This window comes from Drosophila takahashii, chromosome 2R, assembly GCF_030179915.1.
Source record: "Drosophila takahashii strain IR98-3 E-12201 chromosome 2R, DtakHiC1v2, whole genome shotgun sequence".
Lineage (NCBI taxonomy): Eukaryota > Metazoa > Arthropoda > Insecta > Diptera > Drosophilidae > Drosophila > Drosophila takahashii.
Window position 1 is genome coordinate 7,152,191 of NC_091679.1, and position 18,877 is coordinate 7,171,067.

Genomic DNA, 18,877 nt, shown 5'->3' on the forward strand with positions numbered 1-18,877 from the left:
CACACATTCTTGGGCTTCCTACGCAGTGCAAGTTTATTTTAGCCGGGCGCCACGCCCCCTCTAACGCCATCGCCCACTAACGATTTTAAAATGTGTCTGGCGCCCACATCTTTAAAGATTTCCAAAAAGTATAAATGCAATTTTGTTGTGTATATTTATACCTATCGAAATGTAGAAGACATTTTTATAGGGTCGGAAATGCTTCCTTCTAGCTGTTACTCCGTCCCGGCCGGGTATGACTTTCTCGATGCACCCAAACTGCCATCTCAAGGCTGGAACGTTGTCCTCCTTTAGCAAAGCTTGATGTTAGACGTTTCGACACGCCACTTGCTTCTCTCTTGAAGAAGGGTCAAATACTCGCTGCTCCACCTTTTTCAGAAATGTTGCTGCATCTGAGTCACACGCTGCCATCTGCTCAGGCGGCCTTCGCGAAGATGAGTAATGTCACGCTCAGGAAACTTAATATAGATAGAACCCTTCAGGAAATGCGCCGCACAGTGGGGCGAAAAAGCCAAAAGTCTGCCTTAAATTCTTAAAGGCAATTAAATATGTAAAAAAACATCATTAGGTGAATTTTTTTACTGAAATTTTTTTGTTTTAGAAAATTTTTAAGAAAAAAAATTGTTTTTTTTTAAGAAAAAAAATATAAATAAATTAGTTATAGGGTTCTAAGTTTCCCAATATTTTTTTTTAATTTAACTTGATTAAAAAAAAAAAAATTATTCAAATCGGTCAACTATATCTTATAGCTGTCATATAAACGCTTATTACAAAGGGGAATGTCTCGGTTCTATTTTAATATTGGTTCATATAAATTGGGATTAAGGCATTATTTATCATTTTAGCTCTATGCTTACCTTTTTTTTTTAATTGGTCAATGATATCTTATAGATGTCATAGCAAAAAAAAATGGTAGAAACCGGTATTTATTTCATATCTGTATTTTTAGTAAAATAACATAATTAAAAAGTTTAAACCCAAATTTGTTTATTAATTTATCATTATCTTCATCAACACGTTCACATAAGTAAAACATCTTCATGATGTTAGGGCGCGCGGACGATATTTCAAATTATGAACATTTCTTGCTAACTTAAACTGCGGTTTTCTCAGAAGACGCACAAAAGGGCAGGCTAATTTTTTCAGAAAATGTAGTTAAATATCTAAACTTTTTTTTTAAAAAAAGAATTAAACGGGGATCTAGGGTGTAATACTACTTTACGTCCAAGAATATGCAAAAATTCCCAATTTTTTTGGACTCTTTTAAAAAATTAAAAAAAAATAAAAATTATGTATCTAAAACTTTTATTGTTTTTATAATATTTTAAGAATTGGTTGCTCCTAAAATTTCAATCGTTACATATACAACTTAGGCCCTTGGGCGCTTTCAGAAAAATTTCAAAGATTTCAAAAATACCTTTTTTTCTTATTGGCTAAAATTATATTTCGAAAAATCCACTTTATAAATCTGTAGTGGGAGAACCATTCATCACAGATCACTCTTTTCTTTTGATTTGTATAGAGAATTCAATTGTTTTTAAAGTTGCATTGCAACATTTTGGAAAATCTTAAAAAAAAAAAACAAGAAAGAAAGCTATCTTCGGCCAGCCGAAGCTTATATACCCTTGTAGATAAAATAATGCTCACTCGGTGCAGTTCCAGGGATTCCAGATTCAGCGTTTCTATTTTAATTTTGTTTATACATAAGTAGTCAAGAATCAAAACGCCTACTTCCTATAAAGTTACAATTAATTTTCTTATATTTGTTTGAATATTCCTATGGGAGCCTTAAGATATAGTGGTCCGATCCGGCTCGCTCCGACATATGTACTACCTGCAATAGAAAGAAGACTTTCGGGAAAGTTTCATTGCGATGGCTTTAAAACTGAGAGACTAATTCTAATTTAGAAACGGACAGACGGACAGACGGACAGACGAACAGACGGACAGACAGACAGACAGACAGACGGACAGACGGACATGGCTAGATAGACTGGGTTATTGGTGCTGATCAAGAATATATATACTTTATGTGGTCGGAAACGTCTCCTTCACTGCGTTGCAAACATCTGACTGAAATTATAATACCCTCTACAAGGGTATAAAAACCATTTTGGCAGGCTTTTTGTTCTAGGCGCCCCAGTGTGCGCCGGTGTTAGCACCTCGGAACCAAGAGGACGGGAGTTAAGGATGGCAGAAATCTCATATGCAAGAGTTCTTAATTCATCGATGGCTAAGACGGATGCACTGACGACTCTGTAGAAGTGAAACTTAGCTGATTTCACAGCATACTTCCATAAGCCACCGAAGAGCGGGGCACGATGAGAGGATGAACTTCCAATCGATCCCATCAGCTAAACAGACGAAAGATATCGATGTTGTGTGCTGCTCGCTCAAAAACCTCGCTCTTTGCACCGACAAAGTTGGTAGCATTGTCGCTCCAAATGGTACGAGGACTGCCTCTAAGGCTGATGAATCTCCTCTCCACCTCCTCCAAATGAGCATCCTTCGTGGAAAAGCAGACATAGACGGCGATATAGCTCTTGTGGGGTGCCTTATTTCTGGCCTCTGCCTTATGATAGAATGGCCCACAATAGTCCACTCCTGTGGTATGAAAGGCTGAATTGGGCTGCACTCTATTTGCTGGCAGGCTACCCATGACGTGCTCCCAAATAACAGGTTTTATTCGGAAACGTAGGACGCTTTTCTTGATAACGTTGGCGACGAATTTGCGGCCTTTGCCGTAATGCGAAAGTGTGATAAACTGTCTATGCAAACGGTCCCAATTAGAGCCACAGAACGGCGCTCTGATAGATTCTTTACTGCGTCTAGAAGGGACGGCCAATTCGGCGAACTTTGCAGAAGGAATGGAGGCCCGTTAGCCCAAAGAGAATGTTCCAACAATTCTCTCGGGTTACATCCTCGCGATACGACGTCGGCCGGACTCAAGTTTGTAGGATCGTGATGCCAAGTCATGTCTTTTGTCATCTCCTGAATTTTCGCGATTCTGCACATTTTTTTGTGTGTGTCTTATACAAAAACGTTAAACTCCCTCGGAGGTTTCCGAATCCACGTCAACACAAGAGACGAGTTTGACCAGCAAAGAAAGGTGCAATCGAAATTTATGGCTTCCTTGACGCTTACGATTGGCTAAGCCAATAAAAGCGCTTCTGAAAGTTCTAATCCTGGAACTGTTAAGGCCCTCAATGGAGCTACCCTTGGCTTGGCACAGAGTAGATGGACTTTCGATTCTCCATTGGTCTCCGATCGCAATTATATACACGCTCCATAAGCTGACATGCTAGTATCGCGGAATCCTGTACGACCGATAATGGTAGTGCGTCCATAGAGATTGCAGAAAATTCTTACATTTTGTGATAATTGGGGTTATTAAAACAAGTGTATCATAGAATTTGGCAATCGTTGACAACACTCAGAAAAAAAAAATTCCTAGATTTAAGGAAACATGGACTACATTGCCTAAAATGGTGATTTAAGGCCATTGTGGACTTAAAAATAGTAAAAATGGCCATAAATGTTCAATTTTAGGCCATAGATTTTAAGGAATTAAAATCGTGAAATATAGTCCACTGCCTAAAAAATAGCACATGCCCATAAACAACACAAAAAAACTTTTTTTTTAACAAAAAATAAAAACAAATAATTTTTTATTATTCGGAAGGATATTACGATCTTGGTACTTATCAAAATTTTACCCATATATGAGTATATTAAAAAAAAATAGTCTATAAACAATAATATATGTATTTGTTTTTATATTTTCAAGAAAATGTTTAATTAATTTTATTGTGTTGATTTTTTATATAGCGAAAACGTATAAAACTATACATTTAGTTTTTTTTTGCCATACAGTAATCATTTGCTAATTACTTAATGTATGGACAGCCACAAGTTTGATGATTTGGCTTCAATGTATTTTTAGGAAAAGTATCCCTAAAAGGAAAATAATATGCAATTAAAGACGCTCTAAATCCTTCGTTCAAGGACTAGCTATTGTTATAATAAATAAGTGGTCAATTTTGTGTCGATCGGATTAATAGTTTTATAGTAATCGTGTTCACCGCAAAGGTAATTTCGAAAAAACAAGATTCTGAGATAATCGCGTTTAAAGTTTCAAGTTTGTAACGGCCGATGTGCAGGTAGTGGTAGTGCGCTATAAATAGCTACAACTTCGGTTCTAATGCTCCGATCGTTCTGAATTTTTGTAAGAGTATTCTCAACAGTATATATCAGTATATTTTCATCTATCACAACTGTATATAAAAAATAGTCATAAATATGTTAGCTATGCTGTTAAATTAACAATGTTTATCTTATCCATATGAGATGTTAGCTTAGTAAGAGAGTGCGGCGTACACATAATATTTTAATAATTTTTATCTAATAAAAAATTTTAAAAATGACTTTATGTGTCGCTTAGACACATGTACTTAACAGTGTCTGATGGTGTGACTGGTAAGGTGTCTGCCCCTGAAGCGAGAGGACCCCGGTTCGAATCCCACTGGTGCAAATGAGTTGAAAGTTTTTTTCAGTTGTAAAATTAATTTACTAATAACAATAAAAAATAAATACAACAATAAAATTAAAAAATAAATGTAAAAAAAAAAAATAAAACATGTCTTGTACTGGACTCGAACCCGGTTCAAAATAACCGGGAACTGGCATAGTTTCCTCTGGGCTACGCCCTTATTAAATTTTCGAGTGGCTAACTGCTTTTGTAAGTTTAGATGAATATCTAAAGGCTTAAATTTTTTGGGTAATATGGACTTTTTTTAAGACCATCACCATTAAAACAAGTCTAAGATTCCTTAGGTCCAAAATTAGTCCATATTACCTTAGTTTAAGTCCATTTTTTGGGTTTTAAGTCCATATTTTTTTCTGGGTGAATGCACCCCGCTTAGTGGGTAGTTGGTTAATTGGCAGTTAAAAAAAATAAATTGGAGTTGATCAGAACAAATTTTAACTTTAATTGCCCTTTTCCCCTCCCCCTTCCGTACAGCACTACCCCTCCCCATCGACAGTTTTCTTGGCCGCTGCTCTCTCGGCCGTCGCTCTCTTGCCATCCGCTCTCTGGGTTTCGCTCTCTCGGCAGGCTCCCACAAAATGCAACGCAATAACTTAGAAATTCTAAATAAATTCATTAAAAATACTTTAAAAAAAGTTTAAAACTTGAAAAATTAAACTTAAGCATTTGGGCCATAGAATAACTATTAAGCCAAAAATCATCTTGATCGGAGCAGCGGTTTAGATTTTTTAAATCGAAAAGTTAATTTTAAATGTAGCCCCCAAATTAAGGGGGATATCGAAATTTCTTTTAGATTTCTAAATAGGCCTTTTCAAGACCTAAAATTCTGCAAAATCAAAATTTCGAATTCCAACCACTTTAGAAGTTAAGCTAAAGTACATCTAATTTTTTTTTGTCCACTTGGGGGACATGTCGGACATGTTAGACCTTAGCAAACGGACTGAGTGATAAAGCTTGGCTCCAAGCTCTTCATATATATATCCAGGCCTACAAGTAGTTGCTGAATAGATAAGCGACAGCTTCAGTGGTATAAGAAAGACGGCGACAAAAGATAAGCAAAGAGCGCTGCAGGTGCCGTCGTACACCTATGCGCGAATGACTAGGCGCTGGAGTTACCAGTCATGGGTCGAACGTTTGGTTGTAGTTGGTAACGAAATAGTTGATGTTGGGAAGAATGATGGTGAACCAGATGCGATAATAAACGAAAGTTGAATTAACACTTGTTTCTCTTATTGCGATTTGATAAACATGTGTAGTCGCGATTTAACGATGATCCGGTATGAGGTCATCTCTCGTCGATGTCCTCAATCAATTTAGAAGGGGTCTTCCCCTTCTTTGTCAATGTTTGCTGGGTGGCTTGTGAAGTTTTTATGTAGGTAACATGAATTTGAATTTGAAGAAAGGAAAAAATAAGACTGAGCGGTTTGCTTGTCAGTGACGAACTAATTTCTAATATTTCAGAATAAGAATTCGTAGCCTACACAAAAAAAAACTTGGTAAAATCAACTGTAATAATTGTCAAAGAGGCCCCAACCATAAATATTGTCAATTCTACTAAGTAAATTGTTACTCTTACGTAATTAGTAAACGTAAGGGTTACTTTAAAAAATAGTTATGCAACTGTTAAAAAAGGGTAGAATGTGCACGAACGATAAATTGTAATTAACTTACTATTTTTATCGAATCGCCTATGAGCAACTGCTTCGAGTTGGATTTATGATGAACTGAAAGAATTCGACTTAAGCTCGGAAAAAAAGGATACAATTTTTAAATTTTTACATTTTTTTAAATATAAAATACTTATTTATATTCATTTTGAATGCACTGTTTTTACTTATTAATATTAAGGTTAAGTGTTTAAAACATGAATTAAAAACATTTGTTGAATTAAACGAGTGCTAGCATTATTTATTACCGTACAAGTATCAATAAGAGGAAACCTATCTAATATGGGCGGCTGGGGAAGGCGTAATCATATCGGTCTGAAACTTAGATATATTTTTATGTGCATCGACAATATCATACGTACCAAATTTGAATAACCTAGCTTTAAAACTTTAATTTTCGTTGAAAAATCGGCTCGCTGGCCCAATGTGCATTCTTTAAAATGTTATGTTACCTGCCAGCCATCCAACTGGTTATCATTGAGCTTGGGTAGATCAGGCTCAATGATAGTAGTAGGAGGGCCACATAAAAGTAGGTGGGCAGGTGTCAAAACATGGAGGTCATCTGGATTATCTGAAATTGATAGCAAGGGGCGAGTATTAGAGGGCGAAGCACATCAAAATTAAGCGTTTGGCGGCCAAAAGAGCTGTAGAAATGGTGTTTGGCCGTCTTGAGTGCTGCCCTCCGCCAAGAAAGCTTGAAGAACAGACTGCATATGGAAATCACTAAACAGAAGCCGCTTCAAACCAGGCAACTCAGTTTTTATACCCGTTACTCGTAGAGTAAAAGTGTATATTGTATTCGTGCAAAAGTATGTAACAGCTAAAAGGAAGCGTTTCCGACCCCATGAAGTATATATATTCTTGATCAGGGTCACTAGCCGAGTCGATATAGCCATGTCCGTCTGTTTGTCTGTCCGTCTTTATGTCTGTCCGTATGAACGCTGAGATCTCGGAAACTACAAAAGCTAGAAGGTTGAGATTTTTCTTGGGCTTCCTACGCAGCGCAAGTTTATTTCAGCCGAGCGCCACGCTCCCTCTAACGCCCACAATCGCCCACTAACGATTTTAAAATTTGTCTGGCGCCCACACCTTTAACGATTTCCGAGAAGTATAATAATGCAATTTTGTTGTGTATATCACTATGGACGGCAGTCCATGTAGTGACGAAGCGCACCAGGAGAGTGTGCGAAGGCGACTACTATATATGGGCCGTTCTTTTACAAACCGAACAGATTTGGCCAAAAAAAAATTTCACATTTTTGATTTGCCTGAAACTTTTTTTACACGTACTATTCGGAAAATAAGTAAACACGTGTATCAGGATTTGACCGAAAAAAAATTATTTTCCTAGTTCGAATTTTTTTAAGTGTGCCAAAAATTGTCAAATTTGAAAAAGTACCCTCTCATTGAAAATCTGTATCTCCGGCTATATGAATCCAATTGACTTCATGTCTTTTGCATTAATTCCTCTAAAACCTCTCCTTTCAAAATAAAATTTCTTAAAAAAAATTTTTTTTAATTTCTTAAAAATAAAAACAAATTAAGATTTAAAAAAATTTTTTAACTATTGCCCCCACAAAAAAAATTTTTTTTTATTTTAATACTTGCGGCATATTGTTAGTTACAATCGGTTTTTGTAAAAAGTTGGAGCCACTTTTAGTTTTTAAAATATCGAATTTGTTTTAGCAAGGCCTCCGCTTTTTTCTATGAAAAAACGTCGCAGCAAGTAGATCAACTCTCTCACTCTTATCGGATCCTAATGGAATTTATGTTTTCTCATTGTTTACTAGTCCTTTAACAAATGTTAATGATTAAAAGTTAAGTTTTAAGTTTTTTGACAATTTCTGAATGACAAAAAGTAAAAAGTCATTTTTTAATCAATTAAAAACTTACAACTATTTATTTAACCGTCTATTTAATAAACAATAATTTTAAATTTATTTTATTTATTATTTTCTTATATTATGTAATTTATTAAACATTTTTAAATATTTATTTTTAAATTTAAAAAAAAATTAATTAAATTTTATAATTTTTTATTTTTATTAAATAAATTTATTTAAAAACTTAAAAAAAAAATATTTAAAAATGTTTAATAAATTACATAATAAAAGCAAATAATAAATAAAATAAATTTAAAATTATTGCTTATTAGTTGTAAGTTTTTAATTGATTAAAAAATGACTTTTTATTTTTGTCAGTCAGAAATTGTCAAAAAACTTAAAACTTAACTTTTAATCATTAAGGTATATTCGGCACGCTGCAATAGAAAATGCCTGTGAAGGGAAAAAGGCTGGAATAGTTTGCTAGGGCGGGCCGAATGAGAAAATATTAGAAAGTCTATTTAATGACGAGTGTAATAATTTTTCGTCACAAATGTTGATATCAGAACTTTTGTATGTTGAAGGTGCGATCGTCACTAGTTTTTTACCTCGTTAAGAGGTGTTTTTATTTGATTTATACCTATCGAAATGTAAAAAAAATTTTTAAAGCCTACCTTCTTAACAATAAGAAAATCCATCGATTTGTATGGCAGCTATATGATGGGACGGTGGTAAAATTATGATATTTTTATATGTGCATAATATCAGTGAGTAATTGAGTTGTGCAAGCTTTCAGCTTAAACATGTAAGAATTGAACCCATTGGAAATATAAATAGGGTTTTTCTAAATTCGCATAAAAAAATATATATCTTGGAAATGATAAAAAGGAACAAAAATGTTTCTTTGGGTAAATTAAGTTGGTTATGAGATGGACAATCTTGGATAGTTAAGTTTATTTTATAGGATGAAGAAGACTTTCAAAACCGCTAAAAAAAATTTCAAATAATTAAATTTCATACTTATTTGACAACAAAAAATTTAAGAAAGTTATTTTCTAACTCCCCCAGTACACATTTAAAAACGTGTAAAGTTGCACGTTGTTCTTCTAAGCCGTTCTCGAGATATACTAATTTGAAGTTTGAGAACATTTTTTAAGTTCTTAACTTCAAAAATTCATAGCGCCCACAAATGGACACCAAAAAATTTCAAAAAAATCACAGATGATAACCAAGACAAACTCTACGAGGTCCCGAGTTTGAGGAAAATCTAATATTTCATATGCGCAGTTGAGAAATTCTTACCCTAATTACCCAAAAGCTTGGGGTAGTATTTGACTCATTCAAGGATACGAATGAAAAATCCTTAAACGATGCTCTACACATCGCACCCATCATTCTTCGAAACCTCTTCTCGATTTGTATGCGTTTCAGAATGTTCAAGTTCGTCTTGCCGTAGATATTGTCAAAATGTATCGACATTGGTGGCTGCCAAGCATTGTTGCTATCAGCGTATTGTTTGGAGAGAAGATGAAAGTACACCTATCAAGCACTATGAGCTTTCCACGGTAACATACGGCACGTCTAGTGCACCATTCTTGGCAGTAAGAGTCCTGGATCAGTAAGCTCACGACCACCAACACGAGTTTCTCACCGCTGCAAGGATCTTTATGTGGACGCCCTACTGACGGGTGCACATACAGAGGAAGAGCTAATACACAATCAAAAACAGCTGATCCAATTAAAGAAATGTGCAGGCATGGAACTTGGCAAATGGGTTTCCAATTCATCACGTATAGCTGACCGAGCTACTTCTACAATTGAGGTACAAGGAAAAGGATCCACTCCTACATCTAAGGTTCTTGGCATTCATTGGGATCCAGAAGAGTATACGTTATCCTACAAAGTTTGCCTTGCACCAAATCCGGACAACACCAAGTGCCAAGTGCTCTCTGACGTGGCACGGATCTTTGACCCGCTGGGTATTTTGTCGCCTCCAAAAATTGCTGACTGGTGGAACAAATGCCGTAACGACCTACACATACTTCAAGAACTACGCCTGCCACGATTTGTCGAAAACAATGGCGATCACATCGAACTGCATGGTTTCTCAGATGCCTCCATCAAGGCATATTCCGCAGTCATCTACAGCAAAGTGGTGCGAGCAGATGGCACCGTATCGGTTTCACTCATAGTAGGAAAAACCAGATTTGCTCCACTAAAGCAGCAATCCCTACCGCGCCTCGAGCTGTGTGGCGCTTTGCTACTGAGCAGACTAATCCTATCTGTCAAGGATTCTCTGCAACACAAGAACATCGAAATACATGCATGGTTTGATTCAACCATAGTTTTGGCTTGGCTTTCACATCCATCATCGAAGCTCAAAACATTTGTAGCAAACAGGACTTCAGAAATACTCGACGCGTTGCCGCGTAGTGCATGGCATCATGTAAACACGAAGGAGAATCCGGCAGACTGCGCCACACGAGGGATGCTTGCTGCAGACCTTCTCCATTTCGACTTATGGTGGATGGGACCTTCATGGCTGCAAGATCCAGAAAAGCTTGCGGTAAAGTTGAGCTGCACAAAGTTCTGTTCTTCCCTTTCAAATAACCATGGCAAGGAAGAAGTCAAGTCCACCGCATTAACCACTCAGCAAGGTGACTCATTTTCACCGATCGAAGCGTTGACTTAGCGGGTCTCGTCCTGTACAAAATTGGTCCACGTTGTAGCTTACGCATTACGCTTCATACAAAGGACCAGGACCATTAAACTTGTAGCGCTGACAAATGGGGCCAGGCTCACCTTTGAAGAGATTCAGGCTGCTCGCATACTTTGCCTGCGTGAAGCTCAGAAATGCTTCATGGAGGATCGAAATCTTCTGACGGAAAACAAACCACTTCGCAGCCGCTCCCAGTTGATCAAGCTTTCACCGTTTGTCTGCAAGGATGGCCTCCTTCGAGTTGGAGGACGCTTGGCCAACTCGTAGTTACCAGCTAACGTCAAACACCCCATATTGCTTCCGAAATCTCACCGCATTACAAGGATGATTTTGGAACGCGAACACACAGCAAACCTACATCCAGGAGTGTCTGCTCTGTTTGTAATTACGCGTCAAAAGTATTGGATTTTCGGTGCGCGTAACCTAATAAGGAACCTGGTACACAACTGCGTAAAGTGCTTTCGCCACGAAACATCACCGAGCGCTAATTCATTGCCGATCTACCAGGGATTCGTATAACGGAGGCTCTTCCTTTCCAGCACTCAGGCTGCGACTACGATGGACCATTCATCCTCAAGGAAAGGAGAGGGCGCAATCCCAGAAAAACTAAAGGCTACATATGTCTCTTCGTCTGCCTTGTAACATCAGCCATACATTTGGAACTGGCCACTGCTAAGGCACAGACACATTCCTGGCATGTCTTCGGGTTCCATGTCCCTTCGTGGATAATGTTCGCAAATCTTAAGCGATAACGGCACGAATTTTGTTGGTGCCAAACGGGCTCTAGATGAGATACAGCGACATCTATCTTCGCAGCAGCATCAAGACACCTGTTTGTGCCTACGCGAGTGTAAACACACAGACGGGTCTGCGGAGGAACAGTGATAATTAGCACTGTCGGCACGGAGACGCTTTGGAAGTACGAGTCCTCTTTCCGGAGGTCAGAAAGTAAGACCCGGAGTTTTAAGATGGATTGATAACTTATTTATATATATATATATATGGGCCGTTCTTTTACAAACCGAACAGATTTGGCCAAAAAAAAAAAATTTCACATTTTTGATTTGCCTGAAACTTTTTTTACACGTACTATTCGGAAAATAAGTAAACACGTGTATCAGGATTTGACCGAAAAAAAATTATTTTCCTAGTTCGAATTTTTTTAAGTGTGCCAAAAATTGTCAAATTTGAAAAAGTACCCTCTCATTGAAAATCTGTATCTCCGGCTATATGAATCCAATTGACTTCATGTCTTTTGCATTAATTCCTCTAAAACATCTCCTTTCAAAATAAAATTTCTTTAAAAAAAATTTTTTTAATCTCTTAAAAATAAAAACAAATTAAGATTTAAAAGAATTTTTTAACTATTGCCCCCACAAAAAAAAATTTTTTTTTATTTTAATACTTGCGGCATATTGTTAGTTACAATCGGTTTTTGTAAAAAGTTGGAGCCACTTTTATTTTTTAAAATATCGAATTTGTTTTAGCAAGGCCTCGGCTTTTTTCTATGAAAAAACGTCGCAGCAAGTAGATCTACTCTCTCACTCTTATCGGATCCTAATGGAATTTATGTTTTCTCATTGTTTACTAGTCCTTTAACAAATGTTAATGATTAAAAGTTAAGTTTTAAGTTTTTTGACAATTTCTGAATGACAAAAAGTAAAAAGTCATTTTTTAATCAATTAAAAACTTACAACTATTTATTTAACCGTCTATTTAATAAACAATAATTTTAAATTTATTTTATTTATTATTTTCTTATATTATGTAATTTATTAAACATTTTTAAATATTTATTTTTAAATTTAAAAAAAAAATTAATTAAATTTTATAATTTTTTATTTTTATTAAATAAATTTTTTTAAAAACTTAAAAAAAAATATTTAAAAATGTTTAATAAATTACATAATAAAAGCAAATAATAAATAAAATAAATTTAAAATTATTGTTTATTAGTTGTAAGTTTTTAATTGATTAAAAAATGACTTTTTATTTTTGTCATTCAGAAATTGTCAAAAAACTTAAAACTTAACTTTTAATCATTAAGGTATATTCGGCACGCTGCAATAGAAAATGCCTGTGAAGGGAAAAAGGCTGGAATAGTTTGCTAGGGCGGGCCGAATGAGAAAATATTAGAAAGTCTATTTAATGACGAGTGTAATAATTTTTCGTCACAAATGTTGATATCAGAACTTTTGTATGTTGAAGGTGCGATCGTCACTAGTTTTTTACCTCGTTAAGAGGTGTTTTTATTTGATTTATACCTATCGAAATGTAAAAAAAATTTTTAAAGCCTACCTTCTTAACAATAAGAAAATCCATCGATTTGTATGGCAGCTATATGATGGGACGGTGGTAAAATTATGATATTTTTATATGTGCATAATATCAGTGAGTAATTGAGTTGTGCAAGCTTTCAGCTTAAACATGTAAGAATTGAACCCATTGGAAATATAAATAGGGGTTTTCTAAATTCGCATAAAAAAATATATATCTTGGAAATGATAAAAAGGAACAAAAATGTTTCTTTGGGTAAATTAAGTTGGTTATGAGATGGACAATCTTGGATAGTTAAGTTTATTTTATAGGATGAAGAAGACTTTCAAAACCGCTAAAAAAAATTTCAAATAATTAAATTTCATACTTATTTGACAACAAAAAATTTAAGAAAGTTATTTTCTAACTCCCCCAGTACACATTTAAAAACGTGTAAAGTTGCACGTTGTTCTTCTAAGCCGTTCTCGAGATATACTAATTTGAAGTTTGAGAACATTTTTTAAGTTCTTAACTTCAAAAATTCATAGCGCCCACAAATGGACACCAAAAAATTTCAAAAAAATCACAGATGATAACCAAGACAAACTATACGAGGTCCCGAGTTTGAGGAAAATCTAATATTTCACTTGCGCAGTTGAGAAATTCTTACCCTAATTACCCAAAAGCTTGGGGTAGTATTTGACTCATTCAAGGATACGAATGAAAAATCCTTAAACGATGCTCTACACATCGCACCCATCATTCTTCGAAACCTCTTCTCGATTTGTATGCGTTTCAGAATGTTCAAGTTCGTCTTGCCGTAGATATTGTCAAAATGTATCGACATTGGTGGCTGCCAAGCATTGTTGCTATCAGCGTATTGTTTGGAGAGAAGATGAAAGTACACCTATCAAGCACTATGAGCTTTCCACGGTAACATACGGCACGTCTAGTGCACCATTCTTGGCAGTAAGAGTCCTGGATCAGTAAGCTCACGACCACCAACACGAGTTTCCCACCGCTGCAAGGATCTTTATGTGGACGCCCTACTGACGGGTGCACATACAGAGGAAGAGCTAATTCACAATCAAAAACAGCTGATCCAATTAAAGAAATGTGCAGGCATGGAACTTGGCAAATGGGTTTCCAATTCATCACGTATAGCTGACCGAGCTACTTCTACAATTGAGGTACAAGGAAAAGGATCCACTCCTACATCTAAGGTTCTTGGCATTCATTGGGATCCAGAAGAGTATACGTTATCCTACAAAGTTTGCCTTGCACCAAATCCGGACAACACCAAGTGCCAAGTGCTCTCTGACGTGGCACGGATCTTTGACCCGCTGGGTATTTTGTCGCCTCCAAAAATTGCTGACTGGTGGAACAAATGCCGTAACGACCTACACATACTTCAAGAACTACGCCTGCCACGATTTGTCGAAAACAATGGCGATCACATCGAACTGCATGGTTTCTCAGATGCCTCCATCAAGGCATATTCCGCAGTCATCTACAGCAAAGTGGTGCGAGCAGATGGCACCGTATCGGTTTCACTCATAGTAGGAAAAACCAGATTTGCTCCACTAAAGCAGCAATCCCTACCGCGCCTCGAGCTGTGTGGCGCTTTGCTACTGAGCAGACTAATCCTATCTGTCAAGGATTCTCTGCAACACAAGGACATTGAAATACATGCATGGTGTGATTCAACCATAGTTTTGGCTTGGCTTTCACATCCATCATCGAAGCTCAAAACATTTGTAGCAAACAGGACTTCAGAAATACTCGACGCGTTGCCGCGTAGTGCATGGCATCATGTAAACACGAAGGAGAATCCGGCAGACTGCGCCACATGAGGGATGCTTGCTGCAGACCTTCTCCATTTCGACTTATGGTGGATGGGACCTTCATGGCTGCAAGATCCAGAAAAGCTTGCGGTAAAGTTGAGCTGCACAAAGTTCTGTTCTTCCCTTTCAAATAACCATGGCAAGGAAGAAGTCAAGTCCACCGCATTAACCACTCAGCAAGGTGACTCATTTTCACCGATCGAAGCGTTGACTTAGCGGGTCTCGTCCTGTACAAAATTGGTCCACGTTGTAGCTTACGCATTACGCTTCATACAAAGGACCAGGACCATTAAACTTGTAGCGCTGACAAATGGGGCCAGGCTCACCTTTGAAGAGATTCAGGCTGCTCGCATACTTTGCCTGCGTGAAGCTCAGAAATGCTTCATGGAGGATCGAAATCTTCTGACGGAAAACAAACCACTTCGCAGCCGCTCCCAGTTGATCAAGCTTTCACCGTTTGTCCAACTCGAAGGAGGCCAGAGTTGGAGGACGCTTGGCCAACTCGTAGTTACCAGCTAACGTCAAACACCCCATATTGCTTCCGAAATCTCACCGCATTACAAGGATGATTTTGGAACGCGAACACACAGCAAACCTACATCCAGGAGTGTCTGCTCTGTTTGTAATTACGCGTTAAAAGTATTGGATTTTCGGTGCGCGTAACCTAATAAGGAACCTGGTACACAACTGCGTAAAGTGCTTTCGCCACGAAACATCACCGAGCGCTAATTCATTGCCGATCTACCAGGGATTCGTATAACGGAGGCTCTTCCTTTCCAGCACTCAGGCTGCGACTACGATGGACCATTCATCCTCAAGGAAAGGAGAGGGCGCAATCCCAGAAAAACTAAAGGCTACATATGTCTCTTCGTCTGCCTTGTAACATCAGCCATACATTTGGAACTGGCCACTGCTAAGGCACAGACACATTCCTGGCATGTCTTCGGGTTCCATGTCCCTTCGTGGATAATGTTCGCAAATCTTAAGCGATAACGGCACGAATTTTGTTGGTGCCAAACGGGCTCTAGATGAGATACAGCGACATCTATCTTCGCAGCAGCATCAAGACACCTGTTTGTGCCTACGCGAGTGTAAACACACAGACGGGTCTGCGGAGGAACAGTGATAATTAGCACTGTCGGCACGGAGACGCTTTGGAAGTACGAGTCCTCTTTCCGGAGGTCAGAAAGTAAGACCCGGAGTTTTAAGATGGATTGATAACTTATTTATTGTGAAGTTGGTACATGCTCATATGCTAATTGGAGATGCGGAAGTTTAGTGGACAGAATAGCAAAGTCAGGTGTGTTTTAGAGAAGGTCAGTGAAATTGATTACGGTAACAGATTGCGGAGTTGTTCGGCTGACACTGCAGAAAGTGCTGACTGCTTGGCGGGTCTTGACTTTGTGGAATATGCTGATAAGTACTTTTTACCAGCCGTTGATGCAACTGGGCGCCTGGTACTGTTACCAATTTGGAGACTGCTTGATTTGTTGGTGCTGGTCATGTCTAGGAACATTGTGTATGAACAACACTGTAACTCAATCGCTGGCCAATGATGGAAATAAGTGGAGTTTCATACGTCCCCATTCGCCACATTGGGGAGGAAAATGGAAGTCATCAGTACGATCAGTCAAAATACATTTGAGGCGCGTCGTTGGAAAAACCGTTCTAACCTTTGAACAGATGCAAACTCTGGTAGTTCAAGTCAGTGCAGCGGTGAACTCAAGACCGTTATGCTACACACCTGACACTGACCTCACCTACTTGTCTCTGGCCCATATTTTAATTGGCCGCCCATTAACAACGGTTCCAAAGGGTGATATGACTCATTTGCCGATCAATCGCTTAGACTACTGGCAGCATTTACAATCAATATACCACAGTTTTGGGAAGCGATGGCACCAGGATTATCTATTATCGCTTTAGCAACGTCAAAAGTGGAAGAACAAGTAACGTAACATCGCAGTAGGCAGTGTAGTCCTTGTAAAGGACTCAAATCTCCCTTCCGCATCTTGTATACTAGCCCGTGTATTGGAGGCACATCAGGGACCAGATGGATTTGTACGCGCTTAAGAAGTCTACTGGAGGGATAAACTGTGCTGCCTAATTCAGAAACCATGTTTCAGGGCGGCCCGGGGTGTTGTTGAACGGATTGCATCCATACTTTGAATTTGAATTTTTGTTAGTTTGTCATGCGAAGTACCAGCTTCGCCCATTTTAGTATCTTCTGTGCTGCGTCACTTTATGAGATTTTTTGGTTTTCTAAGTTAAGTAATAAGACTACAGCGAAACATGTCGGTTCCATTTATTGATCATCAATAGTCCTCTTGATAATCATTAAGTCATTACCTATTGAAATCTTGAATTCATGCACACAAAATTTCAATCGACTCTTAAGATATTGCCAATTTTTGATTGAAATGTTTAAATCGCTTTAATATTCAACCGCGAGCTAAGCCAAAATAACGCCATATGGGATTTAAATCGTACTGATAAGTACTTTCAGGTTTTGAAATCCAAAATGCAGTTATATTTCAAATCCATAAAAATGTTGCACGGTGGAAATATATACCTTATAGGTTCGGAAAATCTTCCTTCTAGCTGTTATATACTTTTGCACGAATACGGTATACCCTTTTAGTCTACGAGTACCGGGTACAAAAAAGTTAAATTTTAAATTTTATTAAAAAATTTTTTTTTCTTTATTCTTTTAGCGATAAATTTACTAGGTTTTGCCAGTGGAAAAACTTGGAACTAAACATACAAGTAAGTATTGCAGTATTGTTTATTTTGTACCATATTTAACATTTGGGAATCTTTACGGTAAAAATAAATAAGTGCAAAGTTAAAGGGTGATAGTTGTAAGTTAAATTATATATTAGCTCAATTGGTTGGACGCAACTCGAGATAAAAAATAAAACACGGAGACACCAAACAAATTTTTTATAAAACCATCTTAAAAAACATTTACCGATAAAAAAATTGTTTGACTTCATTCTTAAAATCTAGCCAATCTATCAGGAACTACTATTCTTCTTGGAGTATTTTCAAAAATTGTTTTGTAAACTTGTGTAAGTAATTGACTAAGTAATTTGAAAAACCAATTTTGCTGACTATATTTTAAAGCTCGGTTGATTTGAGTTACGCTTTTTAAACATGTGAAAAGTAAACAAACGAGCGAACTTGAGTTGGAAGCTTATCGCAATGTAGTTGATGTCAAATTGTATTCGATCAAGCCATGTGCGTCCGTCCGTCTAGCCCTCTAACTTTTGGGTCATTCCACGTGAAACGTGACAGGCCAATTCGGGTCAAATCTCAAAATCAATTTTTTTTTCGATAGAGGATTGAAATATAAGGACCGGTTTTTTTATCTCTTATAGTTAATTTTTAAAAAATCCTTTTATAATTAAGCTCCAATTTTTAAATTACGCATCACTTGAGACTTGTTTGAGTTATTTTAATATTTGCTATGCAACTTTGTGGGATATCTTTATATCTTTCAGAAAATTATTTTAAAAAAATTTAAAATTTAAAATTAAGTATTTTTTAAGACAATTTAAAAGTAATAAAAATTCTGTACGCAGGAATACACGCGGTTTCCGAATAAAAAAAAATATCATCCCGTGACTTCCTCAATTCTTCACGAAGTGGTAAAATAAAATGTTTTTATTTGCAAGACCAACTAGTAAAGACAACGATTTTAGTTTTAACAAGAAAGGAAGCTACCTTCGGCCAGCCAAAGCTTATATAAATTATACTTTTTTAGTGGCTGGCCCGGCGGCGGTACCGCTCCTGTACGGGCCAGTGGTAAAAGGGGCACCGGCGGGGTGCTTGTTGTAAGTAAGGGCACCGGCAGGGTGCTTGTCGTAGGCAGGGTTATAGCTGTCTGCTAGACAACTATGATCGCTGATGTGCTGGACGAAGAGTAACTGGCAACTATAATCGCTGATGTACTGGATGGGGGCAGCCGCTGCGTAACTCTCTTCCGAGTGGTTTGGGGTTGGCTGCTGGGAACTATAATC

At 37.3% G+C, this 18,877-nt stretch overlaps 1 protein-coding gene across 1 annotated transcript in view; it reads left to right on the forward strand.

Annotated features, from left to right (window-relative positions):
- The window catches only part of Gprk1 (G protein-coupled receptor kinase 1), a 366,678-nt gene that overhangs the window by 108,283 nt on the left and 239,518 nt on the right, over window positions 1-18,877 (forward strand). The window contains exon 7 of the mRNA XM_070214062.1: window positions 17,570-17,621. Within this exon, the coding sequence (XP_070070163.1) occupies window positions 17,570-17,621 (52 nt within the window). The remainder of the gene's footprint in view (window positions 1-17,569; window positions 17,622-18,877) is intronic.